The sequence below is a fragment of the Olea europaea genome, unplaced genomic scaffold, assembly GCF_002742605.1.
Source record: "Olea europaea var. sylvestris unplaced genomic scaffold, O_europaea_v1 scaffold439, whole genome shotgun sequence".
NCBI classification, from domain to species: domain Eukaryota; kingdom Viridiplantae; phylum Streptophyta; class Magnoliopsida; order Lamiales; family Oleaceae; genus Olea; species Olea europaea.
This window is the reverse complement of record NW_019262696.1, coordinates 525,905-548,073: the sequence shown is the minus strand read 5'-3', so window position 1 is coordinate 548,073 and position 22,169 is coordinate 525,905. Positions and strand designations below refer to the sequence as shown.

General features: G+C 34.6%; 1 protein-coding gene across 4 annotated transcripts; it reads left to right on the top strand.

Moving 5' to 3' along the window:
• The first annotated feature begins 9,837 nt into the window (after window positions 1-9,837).
• Window positions 9,838-21,685, top strand: LOC111387934 (ultraviolet-B receptor UVR8). 4 transcript variants are annotated; one of them, XR_002701481.1, is made up of 10 exons: window positions 9,838-10,086; window positions 10,471-10,623; window positions 11,283-11,441; window positions 18,391-18,558; window positions 18,896-19,027; window positions 19,128-19,214; window positions 19,452-19,550; window positions 19,639-20,335; window positions 20,689-20,904; window positions 21,482-21,685. XR_002701481.1 is itself a non-coding variant. In XM_023012566.1 (9 exons), the coding sequence occupies exons 1-8, from the start codon at window positions 9,891-9,893 to the stop codon at window positions 19,860-19,862; spliced, it is 1,218 nt and encodes a 405-aa protein (XP_022868334.1). In that variant the 5' UTR covers window positions 9,838-9,890; the 3' UTR covers window position 19,863; window positions 20,004-20,661. The 4 variants fall into 4 exon arrangements, 3 of the variants coding, with proteins under 3 accessions (XP_022868334.1, XP_022868336.1, XP_022868333.1); XM_023012566.1 differs by lacking the exons at window positions 20,689-20,904; window positions 21,482-21,685 and having other exon boundaries at window positions 19,639-19,863; window positions 20,004-20,661; XM_023012568.1 differs by lacking the exons at window positions 20,689-20,904; window positions 21,482-21,685 and having other exon boundaries at window positions 19,639-19,863; window positions 19,969-20,661.
• Window positions 21,686-22,169: the final 484 nt, after the last annotated feature.

Below are 22,169 nucleotides of genomic sequence, written 5' to 3'. Positions count from 1 at the left end.
TGGTTTGGATTGAAAGAGCATTTCAAAAGGGTTTTGTGGTCCAACAGAGGTATAGGGTTCTGTTTATGAGGTATACAGCTGTGAGGGCACAGTCACTCTAATAACTTAAAAAAATTCCACTCTGAAATTTTAAGGCTCTGGCCATATTTAATATATGCTGGTATTTTCTTTCGGCTATGGCATTTTGTTGTGGCGTTTACACACATGTTCTTTGGAGAACGATCTTCTTTGGCATGTAAAACTATTTCAAGTCAAATTCTCCATATTATCTGATATGAAAACTTTAATTTTAATTTCAAATTGAGTTTCAATCATGGAGCGAAAACCTTGTCAACTAGTACTAGCATCAAATTTGAATTTCATTGCATACACCCAAGTACATCTACTAAAATCATCCACTATAGTTAAAAAAATATCGAAAACCATAATAACTAGTCTCATTACATGGCCCCCAAATATCACTATGTATGAGATTAGGGCTGGACATGGCCTGGTTCGATTCCGTTCTAATTAGAATTGAACCGGATCCAAAATTTTCGATTATTTAGTAAGTGGAACCGTCGGGTCCAAATTTAATTATGGAACCGTTCGGATTTGGTTTTATTCGGTTCCAAGTTCTATATTATAATTAATTTTTTTAATATTTACAAAACTACATTAATTCAACTAATGATATGTTCAATCTTAGTTCTTACAAAATAACGTAGTACAATCTTATGTGTCTTTTGCGTCTCTTTTTGCTGAGTTCTTCATAGATTTGATTGTTAAAATCATAGAAAGAGGAAGATAGCAAATTGACAATAATCAAGAGAGGCGTTATTGAGCTTTAATTTGATTTCTTCAGAACGATAGAAACGACATTATGGTAGAGTAACATATTTGGATAAAACTTAGATCAATTTGATTAAATTGACTTTGAATTGAAAATTAGAAATAGGGAAATAATATTTTTAGGTTTGAGCTAAATTAACTAGTTAGCAAATTTATTTAGAAAAAATAAAATAATTTGACTTATTTAAAATAAATTAAATTTAAAAAATTAGGGAGATTTGATGAACCAAACTTGTTGGTTTTCAATTCAAATACCCGTTCAAGTACTTAACTTAAGAAAAATTGCTCAGTTCTGTTTGGTTTGAGAGTTTTGTCCAATCCTATATAAGATCAAAACATTTTTCTAATTTATGTTGACTAGGAGGGAACGGTAATTTCTGCAATTTAGCTAGAGAGTAGACCAAACCAGACATGGCCTTTTGATAGCTTATAGGTATGGATTGGTAATTCTATTTTGGAATTGGTAGAGTGTCCTAACCTATAGTGTCAAAGATCAAAATCTTTAGCACCATTAGAAACAGTAAAAATAGACATGGGCATTTTGTGGGAGTTAAAAGGTCATGTATGAAGCATAAATCATAGGGAAAATGAGACAAGAATTCGATGTTTGTGCTATTTTCCTAGTTGATACAAGATTAAAAGAGAATGAAGGCACACAAAGTACATTATTGAAAATTCAAGGCTCTGAAAATTTAATTGTCCCAAAATGAATAACTGGGACAACCTTACCATTAGGGAGAGCAACAAAGTAAGAGACCTTAGCTTTGATTTTGGAAAAAAATGAGGCAGGACAGGTCATATGAACTACTGCCCCTGTATCTAAGATCCAAGGAACAACAAATAAATTAGACACTTAAGTGCTATGAACAGAAAGGCATAAAAATATACTAGAAAATTTTGACATGTCACCATCATTAGAGTGGGATGGAATAATGGAGTGAACTTGATTTACTAAAGGTGAAGTTTGAGAGGTTTGTGGTTTTAATACTGCCATGAACTAAGCATATTATTCTTAAGTTAAAAGATATTTAAACCCTATTACTTACCTGCTCTTGGCTAGGAGGCACAAGTGCATTGGTCTAATTAGGAAAGGGTGATGAGGGTTTATTTCAATTTTTTGACTTATTGCTTGGTGGGTAGCCATGTAACTTGAAGCATTTGTCTATGGGATGGCTTGGTATTTGATAGTAAGCATAGGTTGGCTTGTTTAGATTAGCCTTGAAACATTTTCCAAGAGAATGGCCCGCTATTTTTAGTAGGCACTGTAATACTTGTCCTTTAATCCAGATGAGCTCCTCCCTCCATATTTGAAACTTTCTTTTGCCAGGAGTGCCATAGAATCAATTATAGCACCATCAGAGGAAAATTGCCTCATCCTTTCTTCTTGTTGTATAATCGCACATACTTCATTCAGACTTGGAGAAAGTTTAATCAATAGAATTTAGGCCTTGAGACCTTTGTAAGAATCATTCAATCCTATTAAGACTTCCATACCCAATCTCTCTGTTGGTTACTAATCACAGTCTTTAAACCCCCACAAAAACAATTAGGCATTGACTCATAATTCATTAGTTCATCCAAAAGAGTTTTAATCTTGGAAAATAGATACTTACAACATCTTGATTTTGGACCAGGTCCACTATACCTTGCTTTATTTTATATATTCTTAGGGCGTTTTACTTTGAAAAATGTTGTAGAAGCTCAATCCACAACTGATGGGTTATTTTTGCATACATAGTACTACATTTGATTCTAATGACGTAGTGTTTTGGAGGTAGGTTATTACAATGTTATTGCATCGTAACTAGTGCTCTATCAGATGATCGCTTGGGTCAGCTGGCTCACAAATGCTCCCATCGATGAAAACCAACTTATTTTTAATCCTAAGTACTCTCTTCATGGACCTTGCCTAGGAATAATAATTGCTTGTATCGAACTGATAAGTGACCAATATGACACCATCGCCATCAATGCTACCAATGTATGAGGACTACTTAGCGATGTAGGATCATGGGATGCAGCTCCCGATTCAACAGAGGAGCTTAGATTCACATTTGGATTTGGAGTTGGAGGAGGGTTTCAAGTAATGTATGGATTTATGGAATCGGTTTATGCCATTAAGACTCTGATACCATTTAAGAAATTGCTAAAGAAAGGAAAGAGAATATTAAAATTGATAGAATTCTCTTTTTGTATTGATTAACTTGCTTGTACACTTTACAATTTGACCACTATATATCAGAGAAATGAAAAGAATATTACATAGCTAATCAATATAGCTAGCTGGGCAAAACAAGAGGAAAAGAAGCCGTACAAAATGAAAATCGTATAACAGAATGCCGTATAACCAATTAGATTCTCTGGCCTCATCATTTATTATCTAGAAACTTCTATGCTTTCTGTGCTTGTGCTTCCAAAGGGCTACAATCCAGCTCATCATCCATGTAGACTTGTGATACTTGCTGGGATAGCTGACTTACATTTTCTGAAAAATGCTAATACCCATAAAATACGACCCACAATTAGCATACTTACTTGCACTATTGCAGCGTTATTGATGGCACCCACCAAGAAAATTAGGCCGCCGATCAACATGGACTTTCACCATCCAAATTTCACGGTCATAGTTGATGCCAAAAAAAAAAAAATCCTACAAGGACAACTAAGTATAGTGAAGATGTAAAAAGTGTTAAGATTTGGCTGTCAAACTTGCAGTATTGATTAGTTGATGTGTCATCCATCCGTTTAGCATAAACAAATGGAAAGAAATTCTATAGAAGAGATGCCGTAGAAGTAACTCTATCTATAAAAAAAATCAAGAAACTTAAACCAGAATTCTTGTTGAGTAATCAAAATAATGAAAAAGAAATAGAAGGTTGAACTGTATACTTGATATACCAATATCATATCCAAAAATAAACCCCCCATGGCTGTAACCATTAGTGTTGTTACCACATACCATGTGAGTTTTCCAAGGTACTTAGTGGGACATCATCCCGACCACCACAATACTAACGCCACCCATCCGAGAATGCAGAATAACTGCAAAACAAGAGAAAGAAGAAAAGGCAGAGATTAAATTGTATTGTGAACTCCAGATGCATTGCTATATATAAAGAGATTTTGGGGGAGGAAGACGAAAAAACAGATTAAAACTGGGTTCCCAACTCTGACATGAACATGAACTCATTATGTTCCCTATTTTTTATGTTGTTATCTGATAAAATTAACTAATACAATTAATCGTAAAATAGAATTTCCTATTCCAAATAGTACAATGATTACTGAGGTACCCTTCTCGTTGTATTAGGCAATCTATATATATATGTATTAGGCAATCTCTCACTGATGTGCTACATGAACATTACGACTTAAAGATTTGTTTACTAATAGAAGACACGATGAGAGTTCATTGAATCAAAATCTCAACGACCAAATAAAAAAAATTAGCCAATTTCTTTTGCCATTAACCCACACTAATTAGTACGATCGTTCAGTGGTAAAGAGATTTTGACAACTTCAATTCAATTTATCGTCACATTATCAATCTGTAAAAAAATTTGTAAACAATGACATACGACAAGCATTTTCCTTCCTCCCATCCTTGCTTATTGTGTAGGGGTGGATGAGAGGGTGGGTAAAAAAAAAATAAAAAAAATACACTACTAGATGGTTCCCATACTTTATAGGTTGTTCAGAAAAATCTATAAATGTTAAATCATACTCCGCTAATCCTTCAATTGAATATAGAGAACCATCTTAATCCCTTTATCTCCAATCATCAAAAATCTTAACATAGTGAACCCACTAATCCCTCTATATTCAATTACCGAAATGATGAATTATTTGATGATAATGCTTATGTAGTCGTTAATTTCGTGCAACTCAACATCTAAAAAAACTTGTTCGATCCCTAAACCACACACCTTGTGCATAAAGGTCCGTAAAATTAAACAAAGTGACCATAGTACCCTTCTTCTATTCACTTACATATATTGAAAAGTGTATTTTATATACTTATTTATGTCATTAAATGAAGATATTTTGTATTAATTTTGACTAATTATAGCCTAATATTGTGTACATATTGTTTGTTGGGTGAAACTCGATACTTGGAGGTGAAATTGAAGGAAATTAACAAAATTGAGCCAAAAATGAAGAATTACAAAGTTTAGGGACTAAATTGCCAACAATCAAAAAATGATTCGAAACATATATTGATGATTGAAGGATGTTGGGAGTCAACTGGATGTGAATATAAGACAAATGACTGAAATTCAGAGAAAATAAAGACCAAATTAAATCCTAGATTTGAGAAAGTCATGAATTGTCTTGAGGCGAGACTTGAAGATTCCTTGTAGTCTTACTTGGTATTAATGTTTGCGTTGTGCTTGGGGGGCTTAGGTGTCTGAGAGTTCATGCATTTAAATTGTTTAAAAAATAAAAAAATAAATTCCTCCATTTTAAAAATTGTGTTCCTGGATACAATTTTTAGGATACAATTTTTTACCAACATATAATTAGTATTCTCATCACTTATATGTTCACAAAGAAAAATTAACAATTCGATTAGACAATGGAGGTGAAATTAGTTGTCGTGAATAGAAAGGTCAAGAAGGGAGTAGTGGTTTGGTAACTAGTTGTTTGGAGCACGGGAAGCAAGCTAGCATAGGAATGTGAGGGTGGCGTGCATGGACCAATCTTACAATTCACTAAGAGCATATGTAATGCAATAATGTGAATTGCTGTACATGTACTAAGCAAAATGAGAATGAAGAGAAGACCATCTCCAATGCGATGTGAATTTCATTAAATATGGACCACATGTACAAGAGAGAGACCGTAGAAAAAAGGCATAAAAACTTAAGTGGATCCTCCATAATTTTTCTTGCTATATAAGCATTTTGGGAGAGAAGCAATACACTTTCTGGTTCAATCCACAACCCTTCTTGAAATGCTATAAGAACCCACCATGAAAACACATAACTACTTTATCACTACTACATTAAAATAGAGAGTGCCGATTTCACTATTCATTCTTGTAGTACTCATTTTCACATCAAAACAATTCCCACATGGTTTTCCTTCTAATGTGTGTAGATCTATTGACTGTGGGAAGGAAAATGCGTGAACTGTAGCAAAAACTAGTTATTTATTGTACCTATTTTATTTTTGTTGGATAAAAAATTGATAGTGTACTGTAGCTGAAATGATTTCTTTTTGTAGCTAATTACTTTTTTCTGAGTTAGTAAAGACTTAATTGTGTACTGTAGCAATTTTTTGTGGTGAGAAAAGCAACAATACATGGCATTTGCTTCCATTTTGTCCAAATGTGGGCCCTGTTGATCGACACATGGCACATGCAGGTTTTCTCAATTGATTCTTCAGTTAGTAACATCATGTTATCATTTTGAATTCCCATATCACCCTCAACATTAACTACATATTTTTTCATAGACCACCAACAAACTATAAGTAACAATTTCTTTTTGTTACTTTATACATTTTTCTTTTATTTGTTTGGACATTATATTATAAATTTAATGTTGAAGATAGTTTATGAGTTATTATGCATATATTTTGCATTTTGACATTTTTTTGGTTTATGATGAGGCTTATCCTCGAACACCTTGAGCCTTACGGGCCTTTCTAAGAAAAACGCCTCGGTGCCCATTTATGCTTTTTAAACATTGAATTAACCAATTTGATTTTTTTGAAGAATTTTCATCCATGCCGCCTTAAAAAGAGGAGTCAAACCCATGTAAATGATTTGCTAAGGCTTCACTTTTACCACTTGAGCTAAGCCTTGGTCTTCTTGATTAATATATAATAATATTTATTTTACTAATAATTATAAAGTTAATACAAATATAGAAGTGTGTATATTGAAAAGGGAGAATATAAAACCAACCACAGAAAACTGCAGTGCAACCGTAGAAATAAAGTTTTATGATAGCCAATTTATTATTCTGTGCAGCTCGGTTAAAGCTTGTAGGACTGGGAAATGCTTGCTTCTAGATTCAACAGTTCAGCTGTGATTAATGACTCTTGCTAATTTGAGAAGTTGAAAGCATTTCATATGAATTAATTTTTTTTCTTGTAGTTGCCCTATCACTCTGCTTCAAGGAAGATTTTCACTTTTGTTTTTTATTTTTCTGTATAATTCCTATGAGTAAGACGTACACGGAATGGTCCTAAAATTCAAATTTCTTTCATACAACCACTGAGGTTGATCAAGTATGCAGTGGGAAAGTTAGGTGCGGAGTTCCGAAGGGAGATGCAAAGGAATTTGATGGCTGTACATCAGTTAATTCACTCCAACGACTACTTGGATATTCTGAAGGGTAATGCATTCAATAAAGCTTCCGAAAAATCATGAAGGAAGCATTATCTGCCATATTTACTTCAGATAAGAGATTGTTGCAATTAAAATTGTTTGCTAAACATGTAAATACTGGGAAGTTGCCATGATTAAGATTAATGTCTTACAAAAAATTGCAAGCAGGGTATTTGTAGCACCACGGTAGATCTTTGCATACTTTATTTGACGGCCAAGTATGAAACCTGTAGGTTCTCTTTTTGATCTTCATATGAACTAGGAAATCGCCCACAAGAACGTTATACTATGATAATGTGATGCATTTTCATTTCTTGTTAAAGATAATTTAAAATTTTTGCTTAGTAATAAGTGCATCTTTGCCCACTTAAATATTCTATTTTTTTTAATTCATTGTCGAGTAAGGTTTGTGATCAGTGAACAAAATCTAACCACTGGAATGGCTTTTGAGGTGTAATGATATAGTTGGTTTTTCCTCGAACACCTTGACATATACATCTAAACATTAATCTTTATTCAATCAGTGTACATATCTTTCATTAAACCTTAGCATTGAACACATTAACATTACCTAAAAAAATAAAAAGACTGGTATATATTATAGAAGAGATACATATCACTCTTTGTGAGTATAGAGACCACTAAGAACCCCATACGTAAACACATGATTACTTTATTTTAATAACTACAACCTTTTTATTTCTAAAGATTCTTATTTATGTCGAAAAATATTTTTCCTCTAAACCCCAAAAAAAAAAAAAATTAAATAAATAAAAGAAAAACCAAGAACGACTAGAATAGAAAAAAGCCCTACCTCTCCTTCCAAGGCCCTTGCTCTTTTTCAAAATACAACTCTCTCTCTTGATGTTGCAGCCATGGGTGATGGCAAAATCGATTGGACTTCCAAATCCACAGTGCATGGAGCCTACTAGGTTTAAGATGAATCAATCCATGTCTTACTCCTGCATGGATTGTAATGGAGTTGCTTACATTACTTTTGTCGTGGAGGCTCTTTGAGATCAGTGATTTTTTGGGCTTAGTTTATCAATCCCAATCTTATCAAACATTTCAAATCAGCAACCCAAAACCACTACTATTTATCCACATTTCAAGTCAGCAATCCAAAGGCAATAAACACACGGTTGAAGTAACCCCCCCCCACACACACACAGAGGTAAAATGAATAAGTTTGCCAAAACCAAGCAACAAATGAGCCAAGTAAAGGTGGATAATGGGCTAAACCAATATGAGCCTGTAGGAAGTAAACGGGAACGGGCCACGAACAACTCTAATTAAATTAGGTTGCTTCCAATGACCACGAATAGTTTTTGAATTGAGTCGTTTCATTGAGGTGTTGGTATTTAATTTAGTCATCAATGTCGACTAAAAATTTCAACAAGTAATATCATTGTCCGAGATTTATTGGGTATCGAAACCCAATAACTTTCCGATCCAATGATGTATCCCAACTCATCAACGTTGATCCATCTTGAATTTTTCTGTCATCCTTCGCTTCTTAAATGCTTCTTGTTTCTTTAGCACAAAAACCCCAAACCTATAAGTTGAATTTGATGCCTCCATTTGGCTTTTTTATTAATTATTCCCATCGAAATTTTGAAACCTTTGTTACATCATCTCGTTATTAAACGTTAAGATGCCATACAAAACTTGCAAAGTGACGTTATACTCGAAATGAAATCTTGTTAATTGCTAATAAGAGATAAATTAATGACGCATCAATATCTTCACAGAACAATAAAAATGGGGAAGACAATTGGCTTCACAGCATTGTCAGTAAACTTAACACCTGTTTGGTTTGCACTAAAATAAAATTACAATCTCAAGAGTCAACAATTAAATTACTCATACATTTCATGGGATTGATAACATTTCAACAAAATATTTCATCAACTTTTATTAAAATTTACAAAAAATTTACCTTTTTATCTTCACGAGACAGGGACTTACAAAATTCAATATTAAATAAATTTATTTAAAGGTAAAAAGTACTTTTAAAATTATTATTCTAAAAGGACGCCTAGAAATGATGTGTGACTGAAACGCTACTTGGCTTGGAGTCTTATTTAGCGGTCATTTTTTTCTTTTAAATTTTTTTTATATTTCTTTTAAGTTAAAACTTAAAGATTGATTTCTTCACTTCGTTTTTTTTTAAAAAATTCAAAACAGCTGCTTAAGTCTTGAACAAAGAAAAATTTCCAAAAATTCCTATTTATTTACTATTTAGTATTTACATTTGCAACTTAATTTCTCTTTGTTGAAAACTTTGAAAAAATGTATAAAGATCCTATAAATTTATTTTAGATGTTTTGTTGGTATTATTTTTAATTATTAAATAATTTTTTAATTGATTAAAAATTAAAATAATATTAAAATTATATAAATGTCTTTTTATATTTTTTTACGCTTATGTCTACCTAGTTCATAGCTTGGCCTGAGAACAGACAGCTAATGCGTTCCATTTATTGAACAGGGTTCTATGGTCGGTCCGTGACCCCTAGATGCCAAAGGCGCCCTTGGAGTGATCTCGTAGTTCCTACGGGGTGGAGATGAAGGGGTCGACCTCCCTACATCATCACGCATTTTTTCCTCTAGAACACTGTATAAAAGTAATTTTTTATTAGAAAAAAAAAATGAAAAGCTACTTAGCCAAACCTGCTCCAAATGAAACCTATATGTGCGTGTTGGTTGGCGGTGAAACGCGATGGAGGAAAGCAAGACAGCAGGAGAAGAAGAAAGGGAACAAGAAATTTGGAGCTGGGGAGCTGGTACAGAAGGACAATTAGGATCAGGGAGGCTTCAAGATGAGGACACTCCTCAACTCCTCCACTCTCTCTCCTCTTTTGGCCCAATCTCTTCCCTCTCCTGCGGCGGCGCCCATGTCATTGCACTCACCCCTGGTACTACTACTATTTTATGTGTTCATTGTGTGTGCGAACGGTTTACTTTCTGTCTGATGTTTTCTTGACTGGTGTTAGGAAAGAATCACCCTGACCCACAAATCAAGATCAATCAATTATCAAATATTCAAGTTTAGGAGTAATCTGTATTATGAAATTATGCCTCACTTGGACATTAAAAAGTTGAAGATTTTTAAGATAAAACTTAAGATTTAAGAAGTGCAGGATACAACTTTCTGCGTAATCAATATAGTTGCTTAGTATTAGGCGTTACAGGTCTCTTTATTGTTCAGGTATACAGCTTGGTTGTACTGTGCAATAATGGAATATAGGTTTTACATCCATTATCTCTGTCTCTAAGATTGGTTATGTTTATGGGTGCAGATGGAACAGTGTTGACATGGGGGAGGGGCACTTCTGGGCAATTGGGCCATGGGGAAATGATTAACAGCTTACAACCGAAGCTGGTAAAGGCTTTGGAAGGCCTTGTTATTACTCATGTCTCTGCTGGCTGGAGCCACTCTGGATTTGTTTCAGGTTATCTGGTCTTACCACCTGCTAGTAGAAATAACTAATTGGAATTAAGAGTTTATAGGGACTGCAAAAGTTGAAGGCTTTATCATGAATCATGATAGACTAATGAAAATGATGCCTTATTCTATATTTTTTGTTTGGTCTAATTATTTTAAAATCTTAGTACTTCAAATATTCGCTGAAGTTTTCCTGTTGATTTTTTGATTTAATTAGCCACTTGGATGTTAGATTGCTAAAAATGAGAGTTTGATGATGAAATTAATGCCTTTTTGAATACTTATATATTTTCGTCTACACAGGATTATGTCTTACATTCATTATTCACAATTTCGATTCCAGAATTTGATCTCCAAGTTTCCTACCATAGCTTCAATGTTGATAAAAGTTAATCTTTTAAAGGCTTAAATGCTATGTTGAACATTGATCCCTTGTTTGATGGCTGTTATTTTTTTAAAAGGGTGTTTTGAATATTAATTTTTTGGAGAATGTGTGGTTAAAAAGCGGGAAAGTTTTGGGTTTATGAGCAAAATATCTTATTTTGTAAATGTTTGGTGGAAAATGAATATGAGAATTAAAGAGCTTTGTTTTAAAGGGAGACAAACATGAGCTAATTCTGAAGGATTGTGGTTGATTACTTTTTTTTGACCGACTATTTTTCTCAGATACTGGTTTGTTATTCACCTGTGGAGATGGGTCATTTGGTCAGCTTGGGCATGGTCACTATAAATCGCAATGTACACCAATGGAAGTCTCATATTTCAGTTCGAAGCATGTTGAGCAAGTTGCTTGTGGGATGCGTCATTCACTGGTTTTACTAAGAGGTAATTTTGCAATAAACTTTCGTGGTCTTCATTTATTTCATTGGCGAGAAGAGTCAAGCAAAGAAGCATATATTTTTTCCCATTATATCACACGTTCTCTATTTTGACATGAATTCTGCTTGTTCATGTTGGAACTGAAATTTGAAATGCCTTGGAGCTTCACTTATCTTTGGTTTAATTATTATTCAGTTTAATTTTAGATTTAATACTAGTTTAATATCTAAAATTTGTAACTTGTATTTAGGTATACATATGTGAAGACAAGAATAATTCTTTTTTATTTCTTATGTATATACCAAGCTTCTATGACTCCTCAATTTATAATACAAGTGAGAAAAGAAAAAAAGGAAGAAAATCTCCTAAATTAGGAGACTTGGAAGTTACCGTGATTACTTCAAGCTAATTATGGAAAACAATCTAAATATGGTATACAAGTGAATTAAATAAAATCTTCGGGATTTCTCTAAACTCCCCCTCAAGTTGGATGATAAATGTTAACCATATCCAATTTGCAAATGAGATCTTCGAAACTTTGTCGCGGTAGTCCTTTAGTAAACATATCAGCAGTTTGCTCTTTTGTAGGAACATAGGTCAAGCAAATAACTCCACTCTCAACATTTTCTTTAATGAAGTGTTTGTCTACTTCAACATGTTTGGTTTGATCATGTTGAATCGGATTAAATGAAATATTGATGGCCGCTTTGTTATCACAGTAGAGTTTGATTGGAAGTATCAATGTGGCTTGTAATTTTTCTAAAAGTTTCTTTAACCATAGTCCTTCGCATATTCCTTGGGCAACTGCTCAAAACTCCGCCTCAGCACTGTTTCTTGCCACTACATTTTGTTTTTTACTTCTCCATGTTACCAAGTTTCTCTATACAAAAGTACAATAACCGGTAGTTGATCTTCTATCATCTGTTGAGCTTGCCCAATCTGCATCTGTGAATACCTCTACTGTCCTATTCTCACTCTTCTTGAAGAATAACCCCTTCCCAGATGAGCCTTTTAGATATTTGAGGATTCTGTATACTACTTCCATACGAATCTCTTTTGGTGAATGCATATGCTGGCTTACCACGCTTATTGCGAAATCAATGTCTGGTTTGGTATGAGATAGGTAGATTAATTTTCCTACTAGTCGTTGGCCTCTATCCGTTTCAATTGGGTTTCCACTATCTTCTGTTCTCTTTCCTGTATCAATAGGTGTGTCGTATGGTTTACATCCAAGCATGGCTGTTTCAATCAACAGATCATGGGTATATTTTCGTTGCGATACACTAATACCTTTTTTCGACCTTGCCACTTCCATTCCTAAGAAGTACCTTATTTGTCCCAGGTCCTTCACTTCAAATTCAGTTGCTAGACTTCTCTTGAGTCTTTCCATCTCAATTGTGTTATCTCCAGTTATGATTATATCATCCATATATACAATTAGAATGGCCTTCTTCCCATTTTTTGCTTGGTGGAAGAACATAGTATGATCTGATTGCCCTTGTTGATTACATTGGCCTTTAAACACCTTTGCAAATCTATTGAACCATGCTCTAGGTGACTGTTTGAGACCATACAATGATTTCTTAAGTTTACAGACTCGATTTTCCTCTTCACTTTTACAAAATCATGGTGGTAAGGTCATGAAGACCTCTTCTTCTAGTTCCCTATTGAGAAATGCATTTTTATGTCTAGTTGTTGAAGGGGCCAATCCAGGTTAACTGCCAAAGATAATAGGATCCGAATTGTATTTAACTTTGCCACTGGTGCGAACGTTTCTGTATAGTCGATGCCATATGTTTGCGTATATCCTTTTGCAACAAGACGAGCTTTATACCGTTCTATTGAACCATCAGCTTTGTACTTCACATTAAAAACTCATTTGAAACCTACAGGCTTGGGCAAGTCCATAACCTCCCATGTATCATTTTTTTCTAAGGCTTGCATTTCCTCCATCATTGCTTCCCTCCATTTTGGAACTTTCAACGCTTCTTGAATACTCCTAGGAATTTTTGTACTATCAAGATTAGATGTAAAAGTACGAAAATCTGTAGATAGAGCTTTATAAGATATAAACTTTGAGATAGGGTGGAGAGTACATGCCCGAGTTTGTTTTCTTAGTGCAATAGGTAGATCTATATCTGAATGTTTGGGCTCATTAGACTTATGAACATCTGGAGCTATCATCGGTTCCAATTCTCTTGGTACTTCAGATGTGAGATTTTCCTTTGGTTTTGGCTTTCTCGAGTAGATTAACATCTCCATGTCATTTTGTTTTTCTATATCTCCTCCTGAGTTCAAGTTCTCTTCTATGCATGGCATGTTGGAACAGGGTGGTATGACAGGTTCAGTGATTTTGGTAGGCTCGAAGGAGATATCAAAGTCTAGGAACCGATCTTCACTCAAATTCTCGCCCTGAAGATAGGTTTTCTTGAAATAGGGTGTCTTCTCAAAGAACGTAACGTCAAGGCTCACAAATAGTTTCTTTGAAACTGGATCAAAGCATTTATAACCCTTTTGAGTGGATGCATATCCAATGAGAATACATTTTATTGCGCGAGGATCCAATTTGCTTTGATGATGAGGATGAATGTAAATAAATGCAGTACAACCAAACACTTTAAGGGGGATGTTTGGATTCAATCGAGAATTGGGGAAGAATTTTTGAAATCTTTGAATAGGTGATTCAAAAGATAGGATTCGGCTGGGCATTCAATTAATAAGATAGGTTGATGTTAGGATAGCATCTCCCCAAAACATTTTTGGCATATTTGTAGTGAATAGTAGGGTACGAGCAACATCAAGAAGGTGTCGGTTTTTTCGTTCCGCAATTTCATTTTATTGTGAGGTGTCATAACATGAACTTTGGTGGATTATCCCATGCATTTGGAGATAGTCTCCCAGGGTGGTATTGAAGTATTTAGTACCATTATCAGTGCGTAAAATTTGAATTTGTGTTTGGATCATTAGGTGAAATTTAATAAATACCGAATGAACTTCACTTTTTTCTTTTAGTAGATAAACCCAACAGATTCGGGTATAATCATCTCTGAATGTAACAAGCCATTTGGCGTGAGTTCGATTGGGAACACGTGAAGGACCCCATAGATCACTGTGAATCATAGTAAAAGGTTTCGATGGTTTGTATGTGGATTTTGGATAAGTGGTGCATTGATGTTTTACAAGTTCACAAATTTCACACTGAAAGTCAATAGATGTTTTATTCAAAAATAAGGAAGGAAACATACGTTGTAAATATTGAAAATTGGGATGACCCATTCTATAATGCCACAATAGAACATCACTATCCTTAGAGGTAAACATAGAATTATAAATTGTAGGTTGACATTGTCTACTCACATCCGCCTCGTCAAAGTAGTAAAGTCCATCACATTATTTAGCACTGCCAATCGTCGTCCCCGGTGATAGGTCCTGAAATACACAGTGAGATTAAGAAAATTTAGCGGAACAATTGGAATATTTAGTTAATTGACTAACGGATAATATATTACAAGACAAGTTTGGACATGAAGAACATATTTTAAATTTATAGACTCGGAGATGCGAATACTCCCTTTTCCTACGACAGATGAGAGTGATCCATATGCTATCTTAACTTTGATATTGCCAACACAGGGTGAGTATGAATAGAACAGGTGGTAAGAGTCCGTCATGTGATCGGAAGCACTTGAGTCGATTATCCAGGGACTTTTATATTTTGAGCAGATATTTAGGGCTTTTAGAAAACTACTTTTGTGGGCTAAATGAGCTAGAATGATTGTGTGCAAAAGTTTGACTTGAAGTTTGGAGACTAAAAAAAATCTAGTAGAGTTGTTCTAATTGCTCACTGTTGAATGCTCCATTTTTCATTTCTTTGGATGTCCCTGTTTGGTCGGCTGAAACTTGATAGACACGATTTTTAATACTTTGTCTTGGTTTCCAATCAGTAGGCTTTCCATGTATGTCCCAACAGGTATCTTCTTTGTGTCCCGGTTTGTGACAGTGTTCGCACCAAGGCCATCCCTTTTGTAGTTTTTGGCCCAATACATGTGTTGCTCCCTTTGATAAATTTGTTATCCCAGGTCCAAATCCTGTAGGCCCAAACTTAGAAGGCCCAATAGCTCCAAAGTTGCCTAGTCCAGAAGAGGGCCCAAATTTATTCATTTCAGGCCTAAGTTCGTTCCTTTCTAGCCCACATGATATATTCCCAGCCTTTAGCCCATATGATGATGGCCCATTTTCATTCCCAGCACTTTTAGTCCATATGATGATGGCCCATTTTCATTCCCAGCAAATCCAATTCCAGTCGACACAAGCACCGACATCTCCACATCTCTGGCTGTCCCAGTCTTCATCATCACTTTCCGACAGTTTTCCTCTCTCCGTACTTCAGCGAAGACTTCGCGTGTTGAGGGCAGTGGCCGTCGACCCAGAATTCTTCCTTTTACATCGTCGAGTTTGTGGTTCAGGCTAGCAAGAAATTTATAAACCCGCTCGTTTTCGAGTTTCTTCCCGTAAAATGAGAAGGAAGAAGAAGAAGGGAAAACTTAGCACTATTGCCTTTCTCCACCCTCTCAGAGACAGTACTAAGTTTATAGAGAGCAAAAATGGGAAAGAAAAGGAAAAGGAAAAGAAGAAGAAGAAAGAAGCAGTAAAAAAGACGAAGTGTCTATTTGAAACTTGAAAGATCCAACACATATCCCATACCCATACCCATACCCATACCCATGTTGTATTGTGTTCGGCACGGGTTCTCCTACTATTTCGAAGAGTCTGAGCATCGGAGATTCAAAAAAATAGATACCGTAATCAATATTTTGAACAGAGATGAACTAGAGTTAATAGAAGCTGGCCTTTCGAAAGTCAAAGTCGTATTATTTACCTCCATTTGTTTAGTGACTAACTAGTCAATACAGGCTACAAGATAAAACCCATTTGGCTCTCAACGGTTTCTCCTACTATGTGAATGACTTCATGGAAATATGGTACAAGCTCTCTTCAAGTTGACCAGAGATACAACAAAAATAATATGAATGTATATATTGAATATAGAGGAAAATTGATAAAAAGGACATTTTAGGAGTTAGTGAAAAATGGCGAAATCCTTTTTTTCTCAAAAATCTAAATTATACCTCTCTCTCTCTCAACTTTGTCCCGTATTTTCTCATTCTTAAAATAAGAGCATGCAATAGCTTAGCTTTAAAGCCTCTCTTTCTTTACTCATGGAAATTAATGAATTATTGAATTAAAAAAGGAACTTCTAATAATTAAATAAAACTGTTGCAACATTATTATGAAGATTTGTTGCAATAATTTAAGGATTTAATGGGAACTGGAAAGGTTTGGGATGGAGGAGTTATTTAAAATGAGAAGTATGCTTTGAATTTTGTCTTACTTGACAACCTCTCCATACTTGCCAAACTCCTTGAGTTTGGGGAGTTGAATTTCTACTTTGATTGGTGGCCATTTTTAATTAGGTTAAATTAGTTTTGATCTATAAAGTGGGTCTTTTAAACGAACAAGGATAGCAATCTTTTGCTTTAACAAGAGTGATGGCTGTTCTGAAAAGTTCCTCCATTTTAACATAAAACTTGGAAGCTACCATCTGTTGTCTTATCCCTGAAAAATGCTCTCTTCGAAGAAAAACCTTAAAAAAAAAAAAAAAAAAAAAAAAAAAAGAGAGAGAGAGAGAGAGAGAAAAATTTGACACCCAAATCAAGTTGGACATTGTGAAATGTAGCTAATATCATATTTTATCCTCTTAGATATTGATAATATTGCAACATTTGTATTAGTGGACACTAATACTACTATTTGTTGTTTACGAGTATAAAATTATATCTATAATTAAGTTACAAATTTTGGTTTAAAATTCATACTAGATCTAAAAACTCTAAGTTAGATACTTTCTTAAATCAAAATTATGTGAAAGATTTTCACATTTTAGTACCAATGTAGTGTTTGTAGAAAGGAGAGATGGCATTTCCCTTGACATGGAATTAAGCTAAAGTCATATTTGTAGATTTGTTTGTTAAGGAAATATCTGTGAAATGTATGCTTATGCTCATACTTAAGCCCACAAACATGACCTAATTGCTATGTTATAAATTTATGAAACAGTTGTGAGATGAAAGAAGATGATCCAACTGATGGTAGAGATTCAAACATAGTCATATGTACTTAAAGATGCTAAAACACATTTCCTTCCGTGAGATTAGCAAATGTACACATCAACTAGGCCACACATGCAGAGCATAAAATATCCTTTTTACTGAGGATATAATGAAGGTCTAGGGCAACCTTTATGACAGACAAGTTCCTGCTGCCCAATATTTGCAGTTCTTTTTATTCCACAACAGAATTTGTAAGTAGTAAACTAAACAAAATAGGATATGAAGTTCAATAACGAACTCAACAAATATTGTGTTTCAACAAGTAGGGGTCTATCAATTTGTTTAGCGAGAGAAAATCTTCAGGTCTTCTCATATAACATTAAAGATATATTTGCTCAATCCGGTAGCAGATCAACAATACTATAGACAATGTAAGTAGGCCAAGTCAGTTTTTACATGCACAGAGGATCACATTTGTGGTTCTACTAAACTTGGAACCTTGGCTTTCCTCCATAGTGCGAAATCCATCGTTCTTGATTGGATTTTCACAATCTTCGAAAGGAAATGGGAGTACTTAATGGAAAAATTACAAGTGTGTCTGTCTCTTCATTAGAACACAGATGTAGAATGTTACTGGATTCTTTTCAAATCTGTGTTCTGGTACTTCCAGCCCCCGTGCACCAAAATAACCGAAGAGAATAGAGAAAAGAAAAAAAAAAGATCCTTTATGTTTCTTTTAGTTGTCAAGAATTATTACTATTTCTAACATATGCTCGCATCTTCTAATGATCTCAAAATCTAATTCTAGACCTACACTTTAGATTTGATGTATTTGGTTGATTCAGATCCTTTGCGAGATCAAGTTTATGGATTTGGTTCTGGAAAGCGTGGTCAACTGGGTATATCTACCGATAAAGTCAAATCAGCAAGTCTTCCTCAGATTACTTTGGGATTTACTGATGTCAAAATCGTCAGTATTAATGCAAATGGAGACCATAGTGCGGCATTATCTGGTAAGTCCCACATTTCATTCTTTAACAACTTGGCTGTTGCTATGGCTTCCAGATCCATGATCCTCTCCTTCAGGTAGTTGCAAACTGCTCTATTACATGACTATAACAGGAAACAACTTGGCCTACTTTTGGAATCTTGGAGTAATTTCTTGTTAAAAACCAATGAATGCACACCTTATTTTGTTACTTATAATGCTGGACCTGGTATAGGCACAGTCCAGGCAAAGAAACATTGCTAAAACTCAAACAGATTAAGTATCTTATTCAGGCATCATGGTTATTCGCTTTTTTTTTTTTTGTTTTTGTTTTGTTGTTTTTGCTAACATTGTTACATTAGCTGGTGGACATCTTTACACATGGGGAAGAGGGTTTCACGGTGCCTCAGATTCGTATATTCCGCATTGTATTCCTGCAGATTTGTCATTCAACCAGGTTGCTCTTGGTTGGAACCATGCTTTGGTGCTAACAAGTATGCGACTTACACACTCTCTCTCTCTCTCATATATATATATATATATATATATATATATATATGCATTTGTCCTATGAATATTTAAATACTTTTGCAGGTGAGCATAAAGTGTTTATGCTCGGTGGCTATCATCATGGAGCACTTGGTGATCCTCAGAAAACAGCCTTGTTGAAGCACACATCTGGTAATGCTGGATGGTAATCTGACTCTTACACTAACTGAAATCTTCATCAGTAAAATCCATTAAATTTCTGAAGTGGACTATCAGGTGAAAATTGGAACTTCAAAGAACCCAAAATAAGAAAATGGATTTATGGACTAAGAGATAACCATCACTGAACTAAATTATTATGTACTAATTGGCATTCATTCAATCTATTTACTATACTTGGTCCATGAGGATTTGTATTTTGTTCAACAGAAGAATTAAAGGGAGGGATCCTGAAAAGAATTCCTAATCTTGATGAAACAGAAGTTATACATATTGCTGCAGGTGCTGAGCACTCGGCTTTAGTAACAGGCAAGAGCTCATTTTTAGTTGGACCTTTGAAAATTTATTGTGTATTCAAGTTACTTAGTTTTCCAAATTCCAAATTCCAAATGTACAGGGAAAGGATCACTAATGGCATGGGGTTGGGGTGAACACGGTCAGCTTGGCTTAGGGGATACTGTTGATCAAACTGACCCTCAGGTGGTGAGCTTAGATCATAACCTAGCCGAGGAATGTGCCATAGCCAGAGTCTATTGCGGGAGTGGATTTTCCTTTGTTCTAAGGACATGTGATGGGCATTTCTCGAATCGGATAAGCAATATCAAGGAACTAAGATCGTAAGGCAAGCCATCCAACTATCCGCTTCATCTTGTACGAAGATATTCTGTGAAATTGGCAATTCCACAACGAATTAGCCTGAAATATGTGCTTATTGTTTTTGAAGTAGGGACTTGAAAGCCTTGTTTGTTTGCTGTTTTACAGTATTTGTTGGGCTTTCCCTCCACTTGTGGGACTTGCCCTTTCTTGGCCCATTTGGGCCCAACCCACTTAAAAGCCCCAAGTCCATTCCAATATAGAGGCAGAAAATGGGGCTTCATTTCTAAGACACAAAATTACAACAAAGGCAGAGAGACGGACGAGAGAGAGAGAGACACTTCGGTTCTTCAGCTTTTTCTCGCCAATGATGGAGGCTCGTTTGTGGTCCGATTAAGCTAATATTTCAATATGTTATTCGTGGCGCAAAGGGCTATGTTTTGATTGGAGCCGATCATCCAGATTCCTATCCATTTCTCTGGGCCGTACACACTAATTTAGTGAGATTTTCTCCTTATTATTGTGTGTATTTATTTTGGATGTTGTTGTTGTTGGTATCCAAGAACCATATGTGTTCTTGATGCATTGGTAGCCTCTAGATTGTGATTTGGAGAAGGTTAACTGTGTATCCCATTATTTTGATAGTGAATAGTTTTTACTGGATTAGGTCCCAGGGTTTTTCCTTCACACTGAAGGGTTTCCCTAGTGAACAAATAATTTGTGTTCTATCTTTAAATTCCTACAAGTGTGTGTGAGTTGGAGTTGGATATTATTGCCACATTTTAATTCTGCTTATTGGAGGGGTTGAAATTGTTTTGGCTGCTCAGTTGTGTTATTGGTTTGACCCCAACAGTATTGGATTGAGAGTGATAGCAAAGGATCAAGACAGATCTGTGCAGATAATCAGTACAAGAAAACACACGGCCACTTACATTTAGAAGAAACTTGGCATTGATCTCGTTCTCGTTCTCTATGCAAAAACATTCGGTGATTCAAAAGCATCTCTGTGGAAAACATAGGCAAGGTGTGAAAATGAACCAACCTTGTATCTACCAGGATACAACTTCAGGTACCCAGAAAAGATTCCTGTCTTCAATTTCTCCATCTTTCTCTGCAATTCAATACTGCACGTCATGCTACCAATCAAGAATACATAACAGAATCGAATTTTTTGCCTGTAAATTTTGCAATGTAAGAAGATATCTAATTTTGCAATTTAACTCTGGTTGAATCCGAGATACATGCAAATTGAAACGTACTGTCTAAGCGCATATAGCAAAATTCTAATATAGTTTTTCTAAACTATAATTCTTATTACCATATTGCTAAAGAATTCAATGAATATAATGTTTCTTATTAAAATGTTTTATATGAATATGCATCAAGAAAAAATAATAAATTTTCCGTCTTTTCTGCAGTGTCCTAGATAGGGGAAGTCATTAACAAAATTCCAATCAGTTGAATTCATATAATGCAAAAAGGAATTATCCTGATAATATTATTACTGGACAAGTTCTGTAACAATTGAAGGAGATAAACAAAATTCCGCTATTTATGAATTTTATTTTCTTCATTTAAACATGATATATAGTTTTCCATTGTAACTATTGATTATTATCTCGTTCGCTTCCTTTTTTACCTTAAAGGTAATTAGCGGTTCGAGCTGATTAAACTAAATATAGCTGACGGGCGGATTTATTAAATATATTCAAGGAATGATTTTTTCTGGTTATGGTTTTGAGTAATTTTTTGGACCTTTTTTTTCCTCTGTAAACTAAACTTATTGAAACCTGCGACTTTGTCTTGAGAAGATTGATTTATTATTATGAATGTTCTTTAATGACTAGTCTTTTTATTGGGTCGATGATATCATACAAACTTTCCTTTATGTTACTTTGAACTTTTAAGTTAATTTTTAGGGACACTCAAAAATTTGAGATCCGGGATGCCATAAAGTGATATTAGAGCATTTACATATATATATATATATAATTTTTCACTACTACCTATTGTTCAAGTGTTGTGAACTATACCCGGCACCATTCAAACATTGTGGATACCATCTTGGAAGGGTTTTGCCATTTGTACACCCTTGTTTAGGTTTGCATTGTCAAAAAATGAGTAGACGGGAAGAGATTTTATTTTTATTTTTTTAAATAAAAAAAACTGTCAAATGACAATCTTGATGCACAAATGTTTATTTGTTTTCTGGATGCAGGGTTGCAGTAAATGAAAGAGGAAGTTTATGAAAGTAAGAGTAAGTCTTGTTTGAGTTCTACTAAATATTTTTGCACTTTTTTTTTTTTTTTTTTTTTAAACCTTTTTTTTAACCTT